Source organism: Tupaia chinensis, unplaced genomic scaffold, assembly GCF_000334495.1.
Source record: "Tupaia chinensis unplaced genomic scaffold, TupChi_1.0 Scaffold000418_1, whole genome shotgun sequence".
NCBI lineage: Eukaryota > Metazoa > Chordata > Mammalia > Scandentia > Tupaiidae > Tupaia > Tupaia belangeri.
The window spans coordinates 182,713-198,268 of record NW_006159923.1 but is presented as its reverse complement, the minus strand read 5'-3'; the positions used below and the strand labels follow the sequence as shown (position 1 = coordinate 198,268).

At 40.6% G+C, this 15,556-nt stretch overlaps 1 protein-coding gene across 1 annotated transcript in view; it reads right to left on the bottom strand.

Annotated features, from left to right (window-relative positions):
• CSNK2A1 (casein kinase 2 alpha 1) overlaps positions 1–6,260 on the bottom strand; it is a 34,819-nt gene extending 28,559 nt beyond the window's left edge. The window contains exons 1-2 of the mRNA XM_006154689.3: positions 6,051–6,260; positions 2,846–2,957 (exon numbers count right to left, since the gene is read on the bottom strand). Of these exons, the coding sequence (XP_006154751.2) occupies positions 2,846–2,957; positions 6,051–6,151 (213 nt within the window). The 5' untranslated portion in view covers positions 6,152–6,260. The remainder of the gene's footprint in view (positions 1–2,845; positions 2,958–6,050) is intronic.
• Between the last annotated feature and the right edge of the window lie 9,296 nt (positions 6,261–15,556).

The following is a 15,556-nucleotide window of genomic DNA, read 5'->3' as shown; positions in this document are numbered from 1 at the left end:
GGAACCAGCAGTTAGCGTAATGGCTATGTCGCTGGACTCCCACGTAGTCGACCGAGGTTCATGTCCCGGACCCGGTGGCTTAAAACTCATGCCAGGTGCATGTGTGCCCAAGATCCCGAGAGGAGAATGGAGGAGAAGGGATTGGGGCGTGACCATCCCCCCTGGGGGGTGATTTCTCGCTTTCTGTCTCTATGTCTCTGTCTGTCTGTCTGTCTGTCTGGCGAGCGCACGCGCCCTACAGTGAAAATCTCTCCAAAAAAAAAAAGTAAAAAAAAAAAAAAGAATTAAAATAGTCTTTTAATTAACTTATTAAATGGCTACAAAATTGTTAAAACATAAATACTTAGTTATATGAACATAGCTACTTAATATACAGAATTACTAGGTAGGTCCTTTTTTTTTTTTTTTTTGAGAGAGATTTTCGCTATAGGGCACATGCGCTCTCGGGATCTTGGGCACACATGCACCTGGCATGAGTTTTAAGCCACCGGGTCCAGGAAGCGAACCGCGGTCAACTACGTGGGAGTCCAGCAACATAGCCATTATGCTAACTACTGGTACCAGTAGTTCCTATTTTTTAAGTAATTATTTATTAAATTTTATTTATTATTATTATTTTAATTTGACCAGAGAGACAGAGAGAGAAAGGGAAAGTGAGAAAGCAAGCCACCAGGTCTGGGATTCAAACTACGATCAGTCATGTGACAGTCAAGTGCCTTATCCACTATGCCACCTGCTGGCCCCCATCAGACAGTTCCTTTGGCTTAGGGGTACCATGAAGAAACTGAGACAATGTAAATGCCATAAATCAATCAAGTTTGGGAACGTCTGCCTCTCTGTCAAATATGGAAAAGTTTCTGTGGTAAGAAACTATAAGCTAGGTTCCTGATATATGACAGTGCACAGTATAGTTATAACTAAATTAAGTTGCATGTTGATAGCCCTTAGGACAAATCTGGCTTGTGAAGTTTTGTTTTTGTTTTTGTTTTTTTTTAAATTTTGGGGCCAGCCTGAGGTCTGGTGGTTAAGGCACCTGGATCTTACATGGATATATGTGAGTTTTGACTCCCAGACCTAGAGGCTTGAGAAACACTCAGGCACATGTGCATGTATGCTCAAAATCCTGAAAAGAGGAAGAAAAGACCCTGGGGCTTGACCACCCCCCTATATGGAAAGGCAGTGCTTTCTCACTTTGCCTCTCTTTCCTTGCCTCTCTGGGGAGCACACACGCTCCCTGGTTAACAAAAAAATGACAAAACAACTTGGGGCCATCAGGTGGTGTGGTGGTCAAGGTGCTAGAGATTCCCACATGGCTGATGGTGGGAGGCTTGAAAATCACACTGGGCGTATAAGTGTGTGTGCTTAAAATCTCAGGAGGGGAATAAAGGAAAAGGGATTGTGGCATGTCATTCCCCCCCCGGCCCCCCAGGGTGATTTCTCATTTACTCTCTCTGGAGAGCTCATGTACCCTATGGCAAAAATCTAAAAAAAACAAAAAAACAAAAAACAACAACAACAAAAAACTTGAGCCAATATGTAAAAATCAGGAGAACTGACATATGTATGACTTCTCTTTGCAAAATAAGAGTATCAAGCAACAATGGACTCCTATTACTACAGGCCAATAATCAGCTAGAGCTAAGAAGTAGCCACCTCTTTAAGAGACATGTGCTTCCCAGTTTGCCTTAGATTCTACTACTCATATTACCCAAGCACGTGCAATTACACCAAACTGGCCGCACTGATATCTGCTTGCCCCAACAAGGCCTATTCTCTTGGATTCTTTTTTTTTAAAAAATAATAATTATTATTTTTTTATTTATTCATTCATTTATTTTTTAATTTGACCAGAGAGAGACAGAGGGTGAGAGTGAGAGAGAGAGGAAGTGAGAAAGCAAGCCACAAGATTCAGGACTTGAACCTTGGTTGGCCATGTGGGAGTGTCCAGCGCCTTAACCACCATGCCACCTGCTGGTCCCTCTATTGGATTCTTCAGCCTTATAAAATAGAAGTAATGATTCATATATTGAAAACAAAAGCATGGGACACAATTAAAACAAAAACAACAACAACAGGAAGCTGGGGCCACTGGGTGGCATAGTGGTTAAGGGCGCTGGACTACAGGTGGCTGACTGTGGTTCAAGTTCTGGAACCGACAGCTTGCTTTCTCTCTCTCTCTCTCTCTCTCTCTCTCCCTCCCTCCCTCCCTCCCTCTCTGGTCAAATTAAAATAAGTAAATACATGAATAGAGTTAAATAATTCTTAAAACAACAACAAATAGGAAGTCAATATTAGGCAAGACCCAGCAAAACACTGTAACTTCCTTCCTAGGCTACAACCTGGCTGTATAACTTGAGTCAAAGTCCATCTCTTACCTCAGTTTCCTGATTTGTACATAAAATGAGTATAACCTGTTCCATTGACTTCCTAGGATATAATAGTAATTAAAAAAAAAATACTAAGCTATGCCAAAGACCTTCCAAATACTAGTTCTTTAGAGTATCATTTAAAGGATCAGCCGACAGTATAATGGTTATGTCACTGGACTCCCATGTAGTTGATTGTGATTCGAGTCCCAGACCCAGTGGCTTAAAACTCATGCCGGGTGCCATGTACATGCATGCCAAAAATCCTGAGAGGATAATGGAGTAGAAGGGACTGCATCCCCTCTGGGGGTTGATTTTTTGCTTTCTGTATTTATCTCCCCAGTGAGTGCACGTACCTTATAGCAAAAAACAAACAAACAAAAAAACAAAAAACCCTCCCCACAAAAAAACCCCTATCATTTAAAACAATTTCTATTCCAAAATACCTTTGAAATTATTTTTGCTTTTCTTACACTCACCTTGAGAATTTTAACAACTACTTTTTCATTATTTGTAATGTTGATGGCTTCAAATACTTCACTGTATTTGCCCCGGCCTAATTTTCGAACCAGCTGGTAGTCATCTTGATTTCTGTGGATGAAAAAAGTCAAAATCACAATTAAAACAGTAAAAAAAAAAAGCATAAATTCAGCTTATAAAACTCTATTACCAATAGGAATAATAGAATAATAGTATTTCAGATAATCCCAAATTGATTTCATATTTATTAAAAAAAAAAAAAAATCAAGCCAGTTAAAAATGTGTGGGTGGACCATAAGCTGATGTAATGGCTATGTCACTGGACTCCCATGTACGTGACCACGGTTCGAGTTCCACACACGGTGGTTTAAACTCACACTGACTGTGTGCGTGTGTGCCCAAGATCCCGAGAGGAGAATGGAAGAGAAGGGATTGAGGCATGGCCATCCACCCCCTCCCCCGGGGGTGATTTCTCACTTTCTGTCTCTTTCTCTCTTCCTTTCTGGCAAGTGCATGTGCCCTATAGCAAAAAACCTCTTAAAAAAAAAAAAGTGTGGGGGCCAGCAAGTGATGTGGTGGTTAAGGCACTGAACTCCCACATGGGGGAACATGGTTCGAGTCCCAGACCCAGTGGCTTGAAAATCACACTGGGCACATGAGTGTGTGCATGTGTGCCCAAAACAATCCCGAAAGAAAAATGGAGAAGGGATTACAGTATGGCCACGCCCTTTAGGGGGTGATTTCTCACTTTCCCTCTCTGTTTCTCTTTGGCAAGTGTATGTGCCCTATGGCAAACATGTAAAATAAATAAGTCAATGAATATGTGTTCTTGGGTCAGCAAGATGTGTGGTGATTATGATGCTAGACTCCCACGTGGCCAACCTTGGTTTGAGCCCTGGACCCAGCAGCTTAAAAACATACTGGGCTCATGTGAATGAGTGTCCAAAATTTTGAGAGGAGGGGGCCAGCAAGTGGTGTGGTGGTTAAAGCACTGGATTTCCACACGACTGACCACAGTTCAAGTCCCAGACCTGGTGGCTTGAAAATCACAATAGGTGTGTGTGCATGTGTACCCAAAAACCCAAGAGGAGAATGGGGGGAGAAAACGTGTTTGTCTCCAACAACAGAAAGGTTTCCCTTAAAGAATAAATTTTATAAATTCCTGCCCCATAGTATCTGGCCCAGTGCTGGCATTCATTTTTTTTCTTTAAGGATATTTAACTTCAGTCACACTTTAAAGTTCACAAACTACTCTATAGTTCCTTAGGGATTTTCTCTACTTTTATACATATACCACGACCAGTAAAAAATATCAGAGGTAGGGGCCGGCAGGTTGGTGTGATAATTAAGGTACTGGACTTCCATGGAGCAGACCATGGTTCCAAATCCCAGACCTGGTGGCTTTAAAATTACTTGGGCATGGTTACATGCGTGCCCAAGATCTCAGGAGGGGAATGGAGAAGCACGGATTGTGACATGGCTATCCTCCCCTGGGGAGTGATTTCTAACTTTTTCTCTCTCTGGCAAGTACACATGCCCTATGGCAAAAACCTAAAACAAATAAACAAAAACCCTAAGGTAATAAATAGAGGTAAAGAAGAACTAAGGAAATGCTATTCATTATCTTCAAGAAAATAAAAAGAAACTTGAAGCAGCTAAAAAGCGAGTGTATACAGAGGGCAAAAGATACTAAGAACAATGGATAATTTAACAATCATAGTAGGTCTAAGGGAAGGAAGTTCTTAGCTCTGATGAGTTATCATCCTGTGGGAGGGCATATAAAACAAATGCAATCAAGCAAATAGCGCCATAATAGAAACACAAAAAGACTGTATAGTGCCATTTGAGCACGACTGAGCAAAAGCACTCAATTTGAAGATAGGTCAAAATTTCCACAGTAAAACACAGGTGTCACCTGAAGTCCAAAGCCTGTGATGTAAGAGGAATGTTAGATCATTAGTAGTAAAAACTTTTTTTGAGGGGAGCCAGAGGGTGTGTGTGCTCATGGTGGTGATGGAGGACACCCTCCAATGAGACATGGTCAAGCTATAATCCCTTTTCCCCCTTTTCTCCATCCTGTTGGGAATTTGAGCACAAATGCACATGTACTCATCGTGTTTTTAAAACTGCATGTGGATAAACTTACCTGTGGGATCTGGCTCCCTTAACCAGTAGTCCATGGAGCCAGCCCAATAACATAACATTTATTGGTACTGCACCATTGGTTCTTAATGATATCTTTAATAAAGCACATAGCATTTCTTTATTTAGAAGCAATATACTCACTATTAAAAATTATGGCATAGTAATGATTAAAAATATCAATTTATAAGGAGACAGTCTTTAAACTCTTACAGACTATGGAAATCACATGTAGTCAGATATAAAATACAGTGTATAGGAATTGTAAATTTATGAATTTTCAAATTGCTTTCTTTTATACCTGGATGTCAAAATGCTTATCATGAAAAGTTTAATCTGATCAATTAAATGCATACCACCCTGGGACAGGAAATACATCCAAATGAGTCTGCACAGAGAATTAAGAGGGCAAATACATCTGTTCAGGCAGACTACAACTGTTCAAAATGGAATTTGAGCTGAATTCCATGATACATATGCCTAATCTCATGGTAAGGGCAAATGTTTAAGGATTTAATTTTGCTTCTCATCAGAAAGAGGACACTTTTCTGGAGAAATGTTTTGTCTGTCCTTCAGTATCATCAGGGGACCACATTCTCCGACCTCAAAAGTACTTTATGTAAGAGTTAGGTGTTTTCCAAGTCTCTCTCAAGTATCAATTCTCGTCTATCTGCCATGCCCTTAGAGAGACAAGCTAATAGGTAACTCTTTGTTAACAGCTTCATATACAGAATATATAAATTAGAGAAAAGGGCCTGAAATGACTTTTAAAGTGCACATACCCTCTGACAATTAAAAAAAGAAAGAAAAAAGTTCAAAAAGAGAAATGATTTTTAAGTACTAAGGCCATCTTGACAAAGTAACACTCTGCTTCTTCACTAGAGAACCAAACTTGCAGCTCAAACAGAAAAAAAAAAAAAAAACAAAAAAACACACAAATTGGATTTTGATCCTCAGGTTTATGTGTGCAGAGACAGAGAGGTTTCCTGACTTAAGTTACTGAATGGACCCACAAGGTTCAGCCCTTTGAGTGACTACAGTGAAGTAAATGGAAACAATTACCCCCATTCCACCACATGTGACTCGTAATCCCAGTACTCTCGGGGTCTGTGCGTATTAACATCTGTGTAAACTCTGGCCCTGCTTGGCACGGGTCCCGACATGTCAGACAGGTTGGCGGACAAAGCTGGAGTTGATGTCTGGAGATCTGGCAGTTACCGTGTTCAGAGGCAGCTGGGGCTAAGACCCTGTTTTAAACTTATCTTCTTCAAACTGCAGAAACAAAATACACAAAGGTCAGGGAATTTTTTTTTAATTCTAAGAAATAAACATACTTAAACCAATAATAGTTCTAATCATATTCTTTCTCTTTTAAATATTTATTCTGAGAGAAGAGGAGTATCATAAACACCAACAGGGTCTTGCTCTCTGGGCTCAGACCTAGTTGGCGGCGATATGGCTAAACAACGCACCAAGAAGGTCAGCATCGTTGGTAAATATGGGATCCGCTATGGTGCCTCCCCCCTCTGGAAAATGGTGAAGAAAACTGAAATCAGCCAGCACGCCAAGTACACTTGCTCCTTCTGTGGCAAAACTAAGATGGAGAGACAGGCTGTGGGGATCTGGCACTGTGGTTCCTGCATGAAAACGGTAGCCAGTGGTGCCTGGACCTACAGAAAGCTGTAGCCAGGGGTGCCTGGCCCTACAACACCACTTCGGCTGTCACAGTAAAGTCTGCCATCAGAAGACTGAAGGAATTAAAAGACCAGTAGAAGCTCCATAGACATTTGGAATATCAATAGCCTACAATAAAAGGGCTAATTAGGTAAAAAAAAAACAAAAACAAAAACCACAACAGGGTCTTGACGCTGTGATAGACTCACAGGCCAGCCAACCCCAGATCCTCTGTACATGTATGCCTGGTATACTCTGAGAGGTGTCCAGCCTCAAATTCTGAACCGACCCAGGTGGATCAGCTTCATAGAGTCGCCTTTTCATCGCTGTGCCACCATCTGGCTCTTGTCCTAATCATATTCTGCAAAGTAGCCTGGGAGGAAAAATGGCACCAAGGAGAACTACATCAGTATTAATATACATCCTTCAGACAGTATTGGCAAGAATAGTACCTCTGCAGCTTTCTACAGCCCCACTAGCAATGCTAAAATGCTCTAGGAATGGCAGCAAAGCTAAGAGTACAGGAGGTCTTAAAAAAAAAAAAGTATGAAAAACAGGGCCAGCAGGTGGCACAGTAAAGGTGCTGGACTCCTAAATGGTTGACCATGGTTTGAGTCCTGGACTTGGTGGTGGCTTGGAAATTATGCTGGGTTTGGGCCGACAGGTGACATGGTGGTTAAAGCACTAGACTCCCACATGGTCAACAACAGTTTAAGTCCTGGACCTAGGCAGCCTGTTTTCTCTCTGGTCAAATTGGAGAATAATAATAAATAAAATTAAATGAAGAAAGAAAGGGAGAAAGAGAAAGAAGGATGTGAGGAAGGGGGAAAAAATGTCGGGCATATGTGCATGCCCCAAATCCCAAGAGAGTGGAAGAGAAGGTATTGTGATGTGGCCATGTTCCCTGGGGTTGATTTCTCGTTTCCCCTCTCTCTGTCTCTTTAATCTGTCTCTCTGGTGAGTCCAAACACCCGATGGCAAAAACCTTAAAAAAATTTATGAAAGATGCAGGAGAAAACTATGCATGGATTTTAAAATGTTTTAAATCAAAAAAATGTTTTATATAAAAATCAAACTCATATTTTAATTTCATGAACTTTCTGAAGTCCCTTCCTACAAACTATCAGTTTGATTTTAACACCTGATATAACCAAAAGGGATAGTTGCTTTCTTCTAATTTTTTAAAATAAAATTTTCTTTTTTAAATTCCTGGAGGCCATGTGTACTTACCAGAGAGAGGGAAGTGAGAAAGCGTACCACGAGGCAGGTCACTCAGCAATCCCTTCTCTATTTACCTTTTGAAGATTTTGAGCATGCATTCACATGCCCAGTGTGTTTTTCAAGCCACTTGGATCTAAGATTTGGACTGCTCAGTCAGCCACTGGCTGGCCAAAATCACTTGGAGAACTTTATATAACAAATCATAGATCCTACATCACAATTTTAAAAAAAGTTTATATATTTCTTCCATGGGAGAGTCAGAGAGAAAAAGAAAGAAGGATAGACATCCCCAAGAGTCTCCAAGCTGCAAATCTACCACCAGTTTCAGCTGGCCTGGGTCATGGGCATGTACATGTATCCATTGTCTTCAGGAAGGTCTAGGGACATGAACCCAGGACCTTTCCCATGTGGATACAGATGCATCTGTCACACCACCACCTGCCCTCCTGTCCCAACATCATTTGAAAAACATGTATGATTTCATTTTACACATATAAAAAAATCTACCTTTAAATGGTTCGGAAAAAAATGTGTGCACACACATATACACATATGTGTATATACAGAATACACACAATAAAGCAAATGGGTAAAATATTACAATAGCTCACTCTGGATAGGAGGGGATGCAGGTATTCCTTGTACTATTTTTTTTTTTGAAATGGATTTTAATTATATAAGATAGTATGTAACATAAAATATACCCTCTTAACCATGTTTAGGTGTACATTCAATATATTCCCATTTTTCTGTAACTGTTACATAATACTGTTTAATAAAAATACGTGTACAAGTATCTGTTTGAGATCCTGCTTTCAATTATTTTGAGTACATACCCAAAAGTGGAATTACTGGCTCCATAAATGTACAATTCAAATGACCAGAAAACAAGGTCATTCAAGTACTAAACCAGTCTTTAAAATTATTTCAATATTTACTTCTTTGGTTTTTACAAAACTATCTGGGTGATTTTAAACTTAAAAAAAAAAAATTTCCCTGAGTGTACACATACTTGTTAGAGAGACAGAGAGGGAGAAGGGGAAAGCACCCTCTAGTAGGGTGTGGTTATGCTGCAATCTCTTCTCCATTTCTCCATCCTGTCGGAATTTGGGGCACACGTGTGCCCAGTGTTTTTCCAAGATGCTGGGGAAAGGATTCCAACCACATAGTCAGCCATGTGAGTTTTGGCTGCTTTAATCACTAGGCCATGGAGCTAGCCCCAGCCTTGGTAACATTAATCTAATTTATATTCACTTAGTACTGGTTAAAAGTAAAAATTAATGTACCTCAAGCAAACATGAAACCAGAAAATAGGCACTTTTCTTGTAACTTTTCTTACAGAAATAAGGTCACCTGTGCTATAGAATTATTATTTTTTTTTAGTGATTACTGTGCTTTCAACTGTCAGCAGCAAGACATTAGAAAATGGGTAAATAAAGGCACATGTGAGAAAACAACCAAAACAATACAAACAACAGCATAAACCAACAGAAACACTATTCTCAGGAACTTATGACCTTTAATGACACTAAACTTTTATTTATCTTTAAAATTTGCTATAGAGAGGTGTGCTTGTTGGAGAAAGACAGAGATAGATATAGGAAGAGAAAGTGAGAAAGCAAACTCCATGGGGGAATGACCATGGCGCAACCCTACTCTCTTCCTGGGATTCTTGGGCATGCATGCACATGTGCCCGCAGTGATCTTCAAGCCGCTGGGTGGGATCTGGAACCAAACCAGTCTGTCATGTGGGAATACAATGCCTTAACCACTATACCACCTGCTGGCCCCAACACCAAACTTTTACATTCTCAGCATATTTCTCTTTGGTCTTTATATACCCATATGGGCACTTTACTCTGGCTATGGGACCTCTGCTGGGCTTTTTCACAGCTTTTGTTCATCATTTACAAAACCTGCTTACTGCACTTGCAAACTAAAGGGGACATCAAGTGACATGACTTTCCAGAAAGGGCTTAGAAACACCAAACATGTGTAAATCAATATTAAATGATTACTATACCATAGCTCCTTAGTGAAAGCTTCTTTATCTTCCTCAAATTGTCAGAGGGTGTGTACACTCACAAGAGAAAAAGAGACTCCTCCAACAGGATATGATCACATCATAGTCTTTTATTTTATTTTTTAAGGTTTCTGCCATAGGGCGTGTGCACTCGCCAGAGAGAGACAGTGAGTAATTACCCCCCAGGGAGGATGGCCATCTGGTAATCCCTTCCCCTCCATTATCTTCCTGGGGTTTTGGGCACACACATCCAGCATGATTTTCAAACAATTGGTTCTGGGACCCGCACACATCTGCCCAGCTCCCTCTCCTCCTGGGATCTTGGGCATGCACACACACACATCCAGCATGACTTTCAAACAACTGGTTCTGGGACTCGTGCACATGTGCCCAGCCCCCTTAGCCACTAAGCCATGGGGCCAACCCAATTCTTAATTTTCTTTTAAAGACAAAAGTAATAGAAGCTGTGGTTATTCCTCGCTAACTCATGAGCAGACAAAACATTACAGAACTCAAAGTTACTTGTCCTGGAAACAATCTGACTCACATCCAGACTACTCCACTCCATTTATTAGCCCATTATCTACCACATTCTTACCACCCAGTCTTCCTCTCCTAAGGTTTGGCATTCTCTGTGAAGAACAGAGTAGACTGACTACTAATGATACTCTTGAGATTCTCAAGTATTTATCTGAATGACCCATACAGCTTTAGGCCTCATCAGCTGGGACCTAATTTATGAAGTGGCAGATTTGACTCTCCACTGGGAACATGACTAGTTAACTGTTTTGCAGTACCCCAAAGACATGCTTCACTTTACTGTCATGCATACCAAACAATCTCCTGATAGTAAGAGAAGCATTCTCATGAATTTCAAACAGTTGGCCTTTGTTAGTTATGTGTACAGAATAAAACAGGATTCTTGAACTGTGGCTCTAAAACTTTAAAAAAATAAAATGGTAGTGAGAGTGTGTGGATGTGTGAAAAGATAGTGATAAAAAGGGACGGTGGGACCAGCCTATGACCTAGTGGCTAAGGGAGCCATATTCTATATGGTTGACTATGGTTCAAATCTTAACCCTGGAGGCTTGAAAACATGCCAGGCATGTACATACGTACCCCAAATCCTGGTAGGATGTAGAAATGGAGAATGGATTGTGACATGATCATGCCCCACTGGGGGGTGCTTTCTCCCTCCCTTTTTCTACATGTCTCTGGCAAATACATGTGACCTCTGACAATTAAGAAAACAGGAATGTGGGGAAAGACATTTCATCAAAAATAACCATTATTGTATTCAGAAACACTATTTCATTTGCATCCGTGTATGTATGTATGTATATTCACAAGCAGCCTAAGATGGAAAGAGTCCAAAGTTCTGAATGACTGGTTTGGATTTTTCAATACATTTCTTCCTTTGCCCATCCCTTAAATATATGAGCATATATCATTAAAAAAAAAAAAAAAAAGACACACACACACACACACACACACACAAACACACACACTATGCCAGGAATATAGTGAGTTAGCTAGGCAGTATAGTAGTGGTGGGGCCAGTGGCAAGCATGATATATAAAGGCACCAGACACCCACATGGCCAACCATGGTTCAAGTCCTGGACCTGATGGCTTGCTTTCTCACTTTCCTATTTCTCACTCTCTGGTCAAATCATAGTAATAATAAAGGTAAATAAGTCTTCTAAAAAAGGAACAGTATTGGCACAAGTATGCTATTAAAGATTTTATATGCAGGGCTAGTGTGGTGTTTAGGGCAGCTGGATCCCACATGGCCAAGTTCATGGTTCAAGTTCCAGACACAGCAGCTTGAAGTATGCCAGGCATATATGCCCAAATGTGCCCAAATTCCTGGCAATCCTTCCTGGGGGGTGATTTCTCTCTCCCTCTCCTCCCAACAAGTGACCACACACCTGACAGCAACACTCCCCAAAATAGATTTTATCTGTATATCAAGGAAAATGAAAGTTTATTGAAAAATTTTAAGTATAAAAGTGGCCTATGGTAAAATTTTTTCTCTGGTATAGGGTAGGAATCTATTACAGTAGCCTATATGAGAGAAATGACCTAGGGAGGTAGCAGTAGAGATAAGTGGACTAATTTGAGGAAAGACAATTATGATGCAAAATCAATAGTACTGGATGTACTGGAAAATGCAGTAAGACATGGCAGATGACTCTTAGGTTGTTGTCATTCACAGAGGTAAAAAAAAAATCCTGGGGAAACACTTACAAGATACATTTTAGACTTTAGGTGAAAATGACTTTCAAACATTCAAGAGGAAATTCTGAATATGTAGTTATGTATCACAGTGAGCCCAGAGCTAAATAAGCTTCTCAGCTTGAAATATCTAACACTTTCAAATTCCATGAGGCAAGCAGCACTTTCCCTAATCTACAAATAGGAAGATGGCCTAAAAAAGTTTAGTAGCTTGACCAAGAATACCTAACAGATACTTAGGATTCAAAGACAGATCAGCTGGCCTCCAAGGTTTTTCTCATTTCCATAGAACTTAAAACCTTCTATTACAAACACACATGCCAGTCTTCAAATCTTATCTTTTTTTTGAAAGTTTACTGCAGGGTGCATGTGTTCACCAGAGAGAGGCAGAGAAAGAGTGAGAAAGCACTGCCCCAGGGGAATGGCCATACTGCAATCCCTTCTCCTCTAGGGATTTTAGGCAAGCACGTACACATGCCCAGCGTGTTTTTCAAGCCATCAGATCTGGGACTTGAACTGTACTGTCAGCCTCGTGGGATCTAGCTGCCTTAACCACACCATGGGATATAGCCACCTTAACCACCATGTTACTTGCTGGCTTCCTGGTCTTCAAACCTTAATTTTCCTACTAAACCTTTAGCTCCTTTAAGTTGAGACCCATATATAAATTTACCTGTTTAATTTATAGTGTCCAGTCCACAGTTTTACACTTTGTAGTATGTTTAGTAAGCATTTATTGATAAAATTAATGTTATTTTTAAAATGAAATGAAAATGAAGTTGCCTCTAAAGTATAAGAGGTGTCTAAACACTACAGGTTAACTAGTATACAATGGCGTCTTTTTCAAGCTACTGGATCTAGGACTTGAAGTGCATGGTTTGTCATGTGGGGAACCAGCCACCTTAACCACCTTACTACAGGCTAGCTCTATTTTAGCAACTTTCATAACAGCTTATTTAGAAGTTAGTAAAAGGTCTCCAGTCCTGAATATCTGGAAAGTCAATTCTATACAAAGTAAAACTGATTTATAGAACTATTACCTTTCCCAATAGTTTCAAATTTTAAATTACCTTACTTAATTCTTACAGTTCTTATGGAATTGTATAAAAGGAGGTGTAACTAGTGGCAACCATTCCAGACCACTATGCCTACCTACAAGTCCCCAGACTGATTCCGAAGACAGTCTAGTTCACTAGACTATTCACTCTTTAGCCTAACAGAAGAAAATTAATCAACAAAAACAAAACAAAAGGAAAAGAAAACAGAAGACAATCATCTATGAAAAAGTACCTTGTCAACAAATTTTTCCCTATTAAAGCAAAGCTACACCAAAGCCAATTACATTATTCTCTATGACCTTTCTTTAAGTGCTTGGTCATATTGCAATCCTCCAGCTCTTTAACCTGCCAGGCTCCTGGCAATGTGCACGCATGCCTGGCGTGTTTTTCAAGATACCAGGGCTGAGACTCAAACCCTACTAGGTCACATAGTATCTGGGTTCCTCTGCATAGCATTCAACCACATTGCTACACAGTCAGACCTATATGACTTTTTTTTTTGTTGTTAGGTGAGGGAGGGCATAGGGTGGGTGTGCTTGCCAGAGAGAGACAGAAAGGGGGAAAGTCAGAAATCACTACCATGGGTGGATGGCTACACTGTGATCCCTTCTCCATTTTCCCCTCAAGATTTTGGACACACACACACACATAAGGCTAGCATGATTTCCAAGCTCTCATGTCTAACATTTAAATCATGGTCAGCCATGTGGGAGTCCAACACCCTAACCACCATATCACCTGCTGGTCCCCTGTTCTTTGTTCTTTCCTTAAAAATAAATTTTAATATGCTACTGGGCAAATGCACTTGCCAGAGAGAGACAGAGAAGCAAAGTGAGAAAGCACATCCCAGAGAGGATGGCCATGACACAATTCCCTCTCTTTCACCCTCCTCTTGGGATTTTGAGCATGCACACACAAAACACCCATTGCGTTTCTCAAACCACCAGGTCCAGGACTAGAACTGCTAAGCTGGCCATGTGGGACCCAGCCACCTTAAACACCATACCAGGTGGTGTAGTGGCTGGCCCCGTGACCTATCCATTAATAAAGATAAGTAAACAAAATATTAAAAAAATCATAAAGCTAAATTATACGTTGCTTAAGTCTTAAGTTTACTGATACATTTTGAATATAAAATTAATTTAAATAAAAACCCTTCTTGACCCTGTGGCCAGCCTCTACCTCTAATTTCTCCCATCCTGCTTTTCAATTTAGCTACTGAAAAGAAAACTTAGACTTAGTAATGGTCAATACTAAAAAAAGTGTACAAGTCTGATAGCCATGTTTGCTAATGACTTTTTACTAAGAAAATTCCTAGTACTAGGAGTGGCAAAGATTTTCCTGGAACTTTAATAGAAGTCAATTTTCAAACAAATACACTTTTTAATTTTTTATTTTATTACCCTAACAGGTGCCTGGGGGCCTCCATCCCCATCTAAAGCACGAGGAAGCACGTGTGTCCGAGATGCATGCCACTACAGCAGCTGAGCAGCCCCGTTCCCGGCAGTCCAGCACAGCACAGCACCCTGGCCTCGGGGAATGGACCGCACTTTGACTCTTTTTAATAAAAGTTAATTTATTTCTTCTAGAGAAAAAAAGGCACTCCTAACAGCATCCTCACACTACAACCCACCCCAGATTATGGGCATAAGTGCATTCAATGTGCAGAAGGAGGCCCTGGGACATGAACTCAACCTTCTCATGTGAGCTCATTTACATTACCACCACTGTTTGGTCTTTTTAAGTCTTTTGTGAGCTTAATGTTTATAATTTTTTAAAGAATTATTTTATTGGGACCAGCAGTTGGCATAATGACTATGTTGCTGGACTCCCAAGTAGCCGACCAAGGTTTGAGTCCTGGACCTGGTGGCTTTAACTCAGGCGTGTGTGTGTGTGTGTGTGTGTGTGTGTGTGTGTGTGTGTGTGTGCGCGCGTGCCCAGGATCCTGAGAGGAGAATGGAGAAGGGGTTGTGGTGTGGCCATCATCCCGGGGGGTGATTTCTCACTTTCTGTCTCTCTTGTCTGTCTGGAGAGTACATATGCCCTATAGCAAAAACCTCTCAAAAAAAAAAAAATTTTTTTTTTATTTAGGGGCCAGCAGGTGGCATGGTGGTTTAAAAGGTCCCAAACTCCCACAAGGCTGGCCACAGCTCGAGGCCAGACCTGGTGCCTTGCTTTCTCACTTTTCCTGTCTTTCTCACTCTGTCCCTCTCTGGTCAAATTATAAAATTATTTTATTTAACTTTATTTATTTATTTATTTTAATTTGACCAGGGTGGGGGGGGGGTGAGTGAGAAAGCAAGCTGCCAGGTTCAGGCCTGGAACCATGGTCAGCCACATGGAAATCTGGCATCC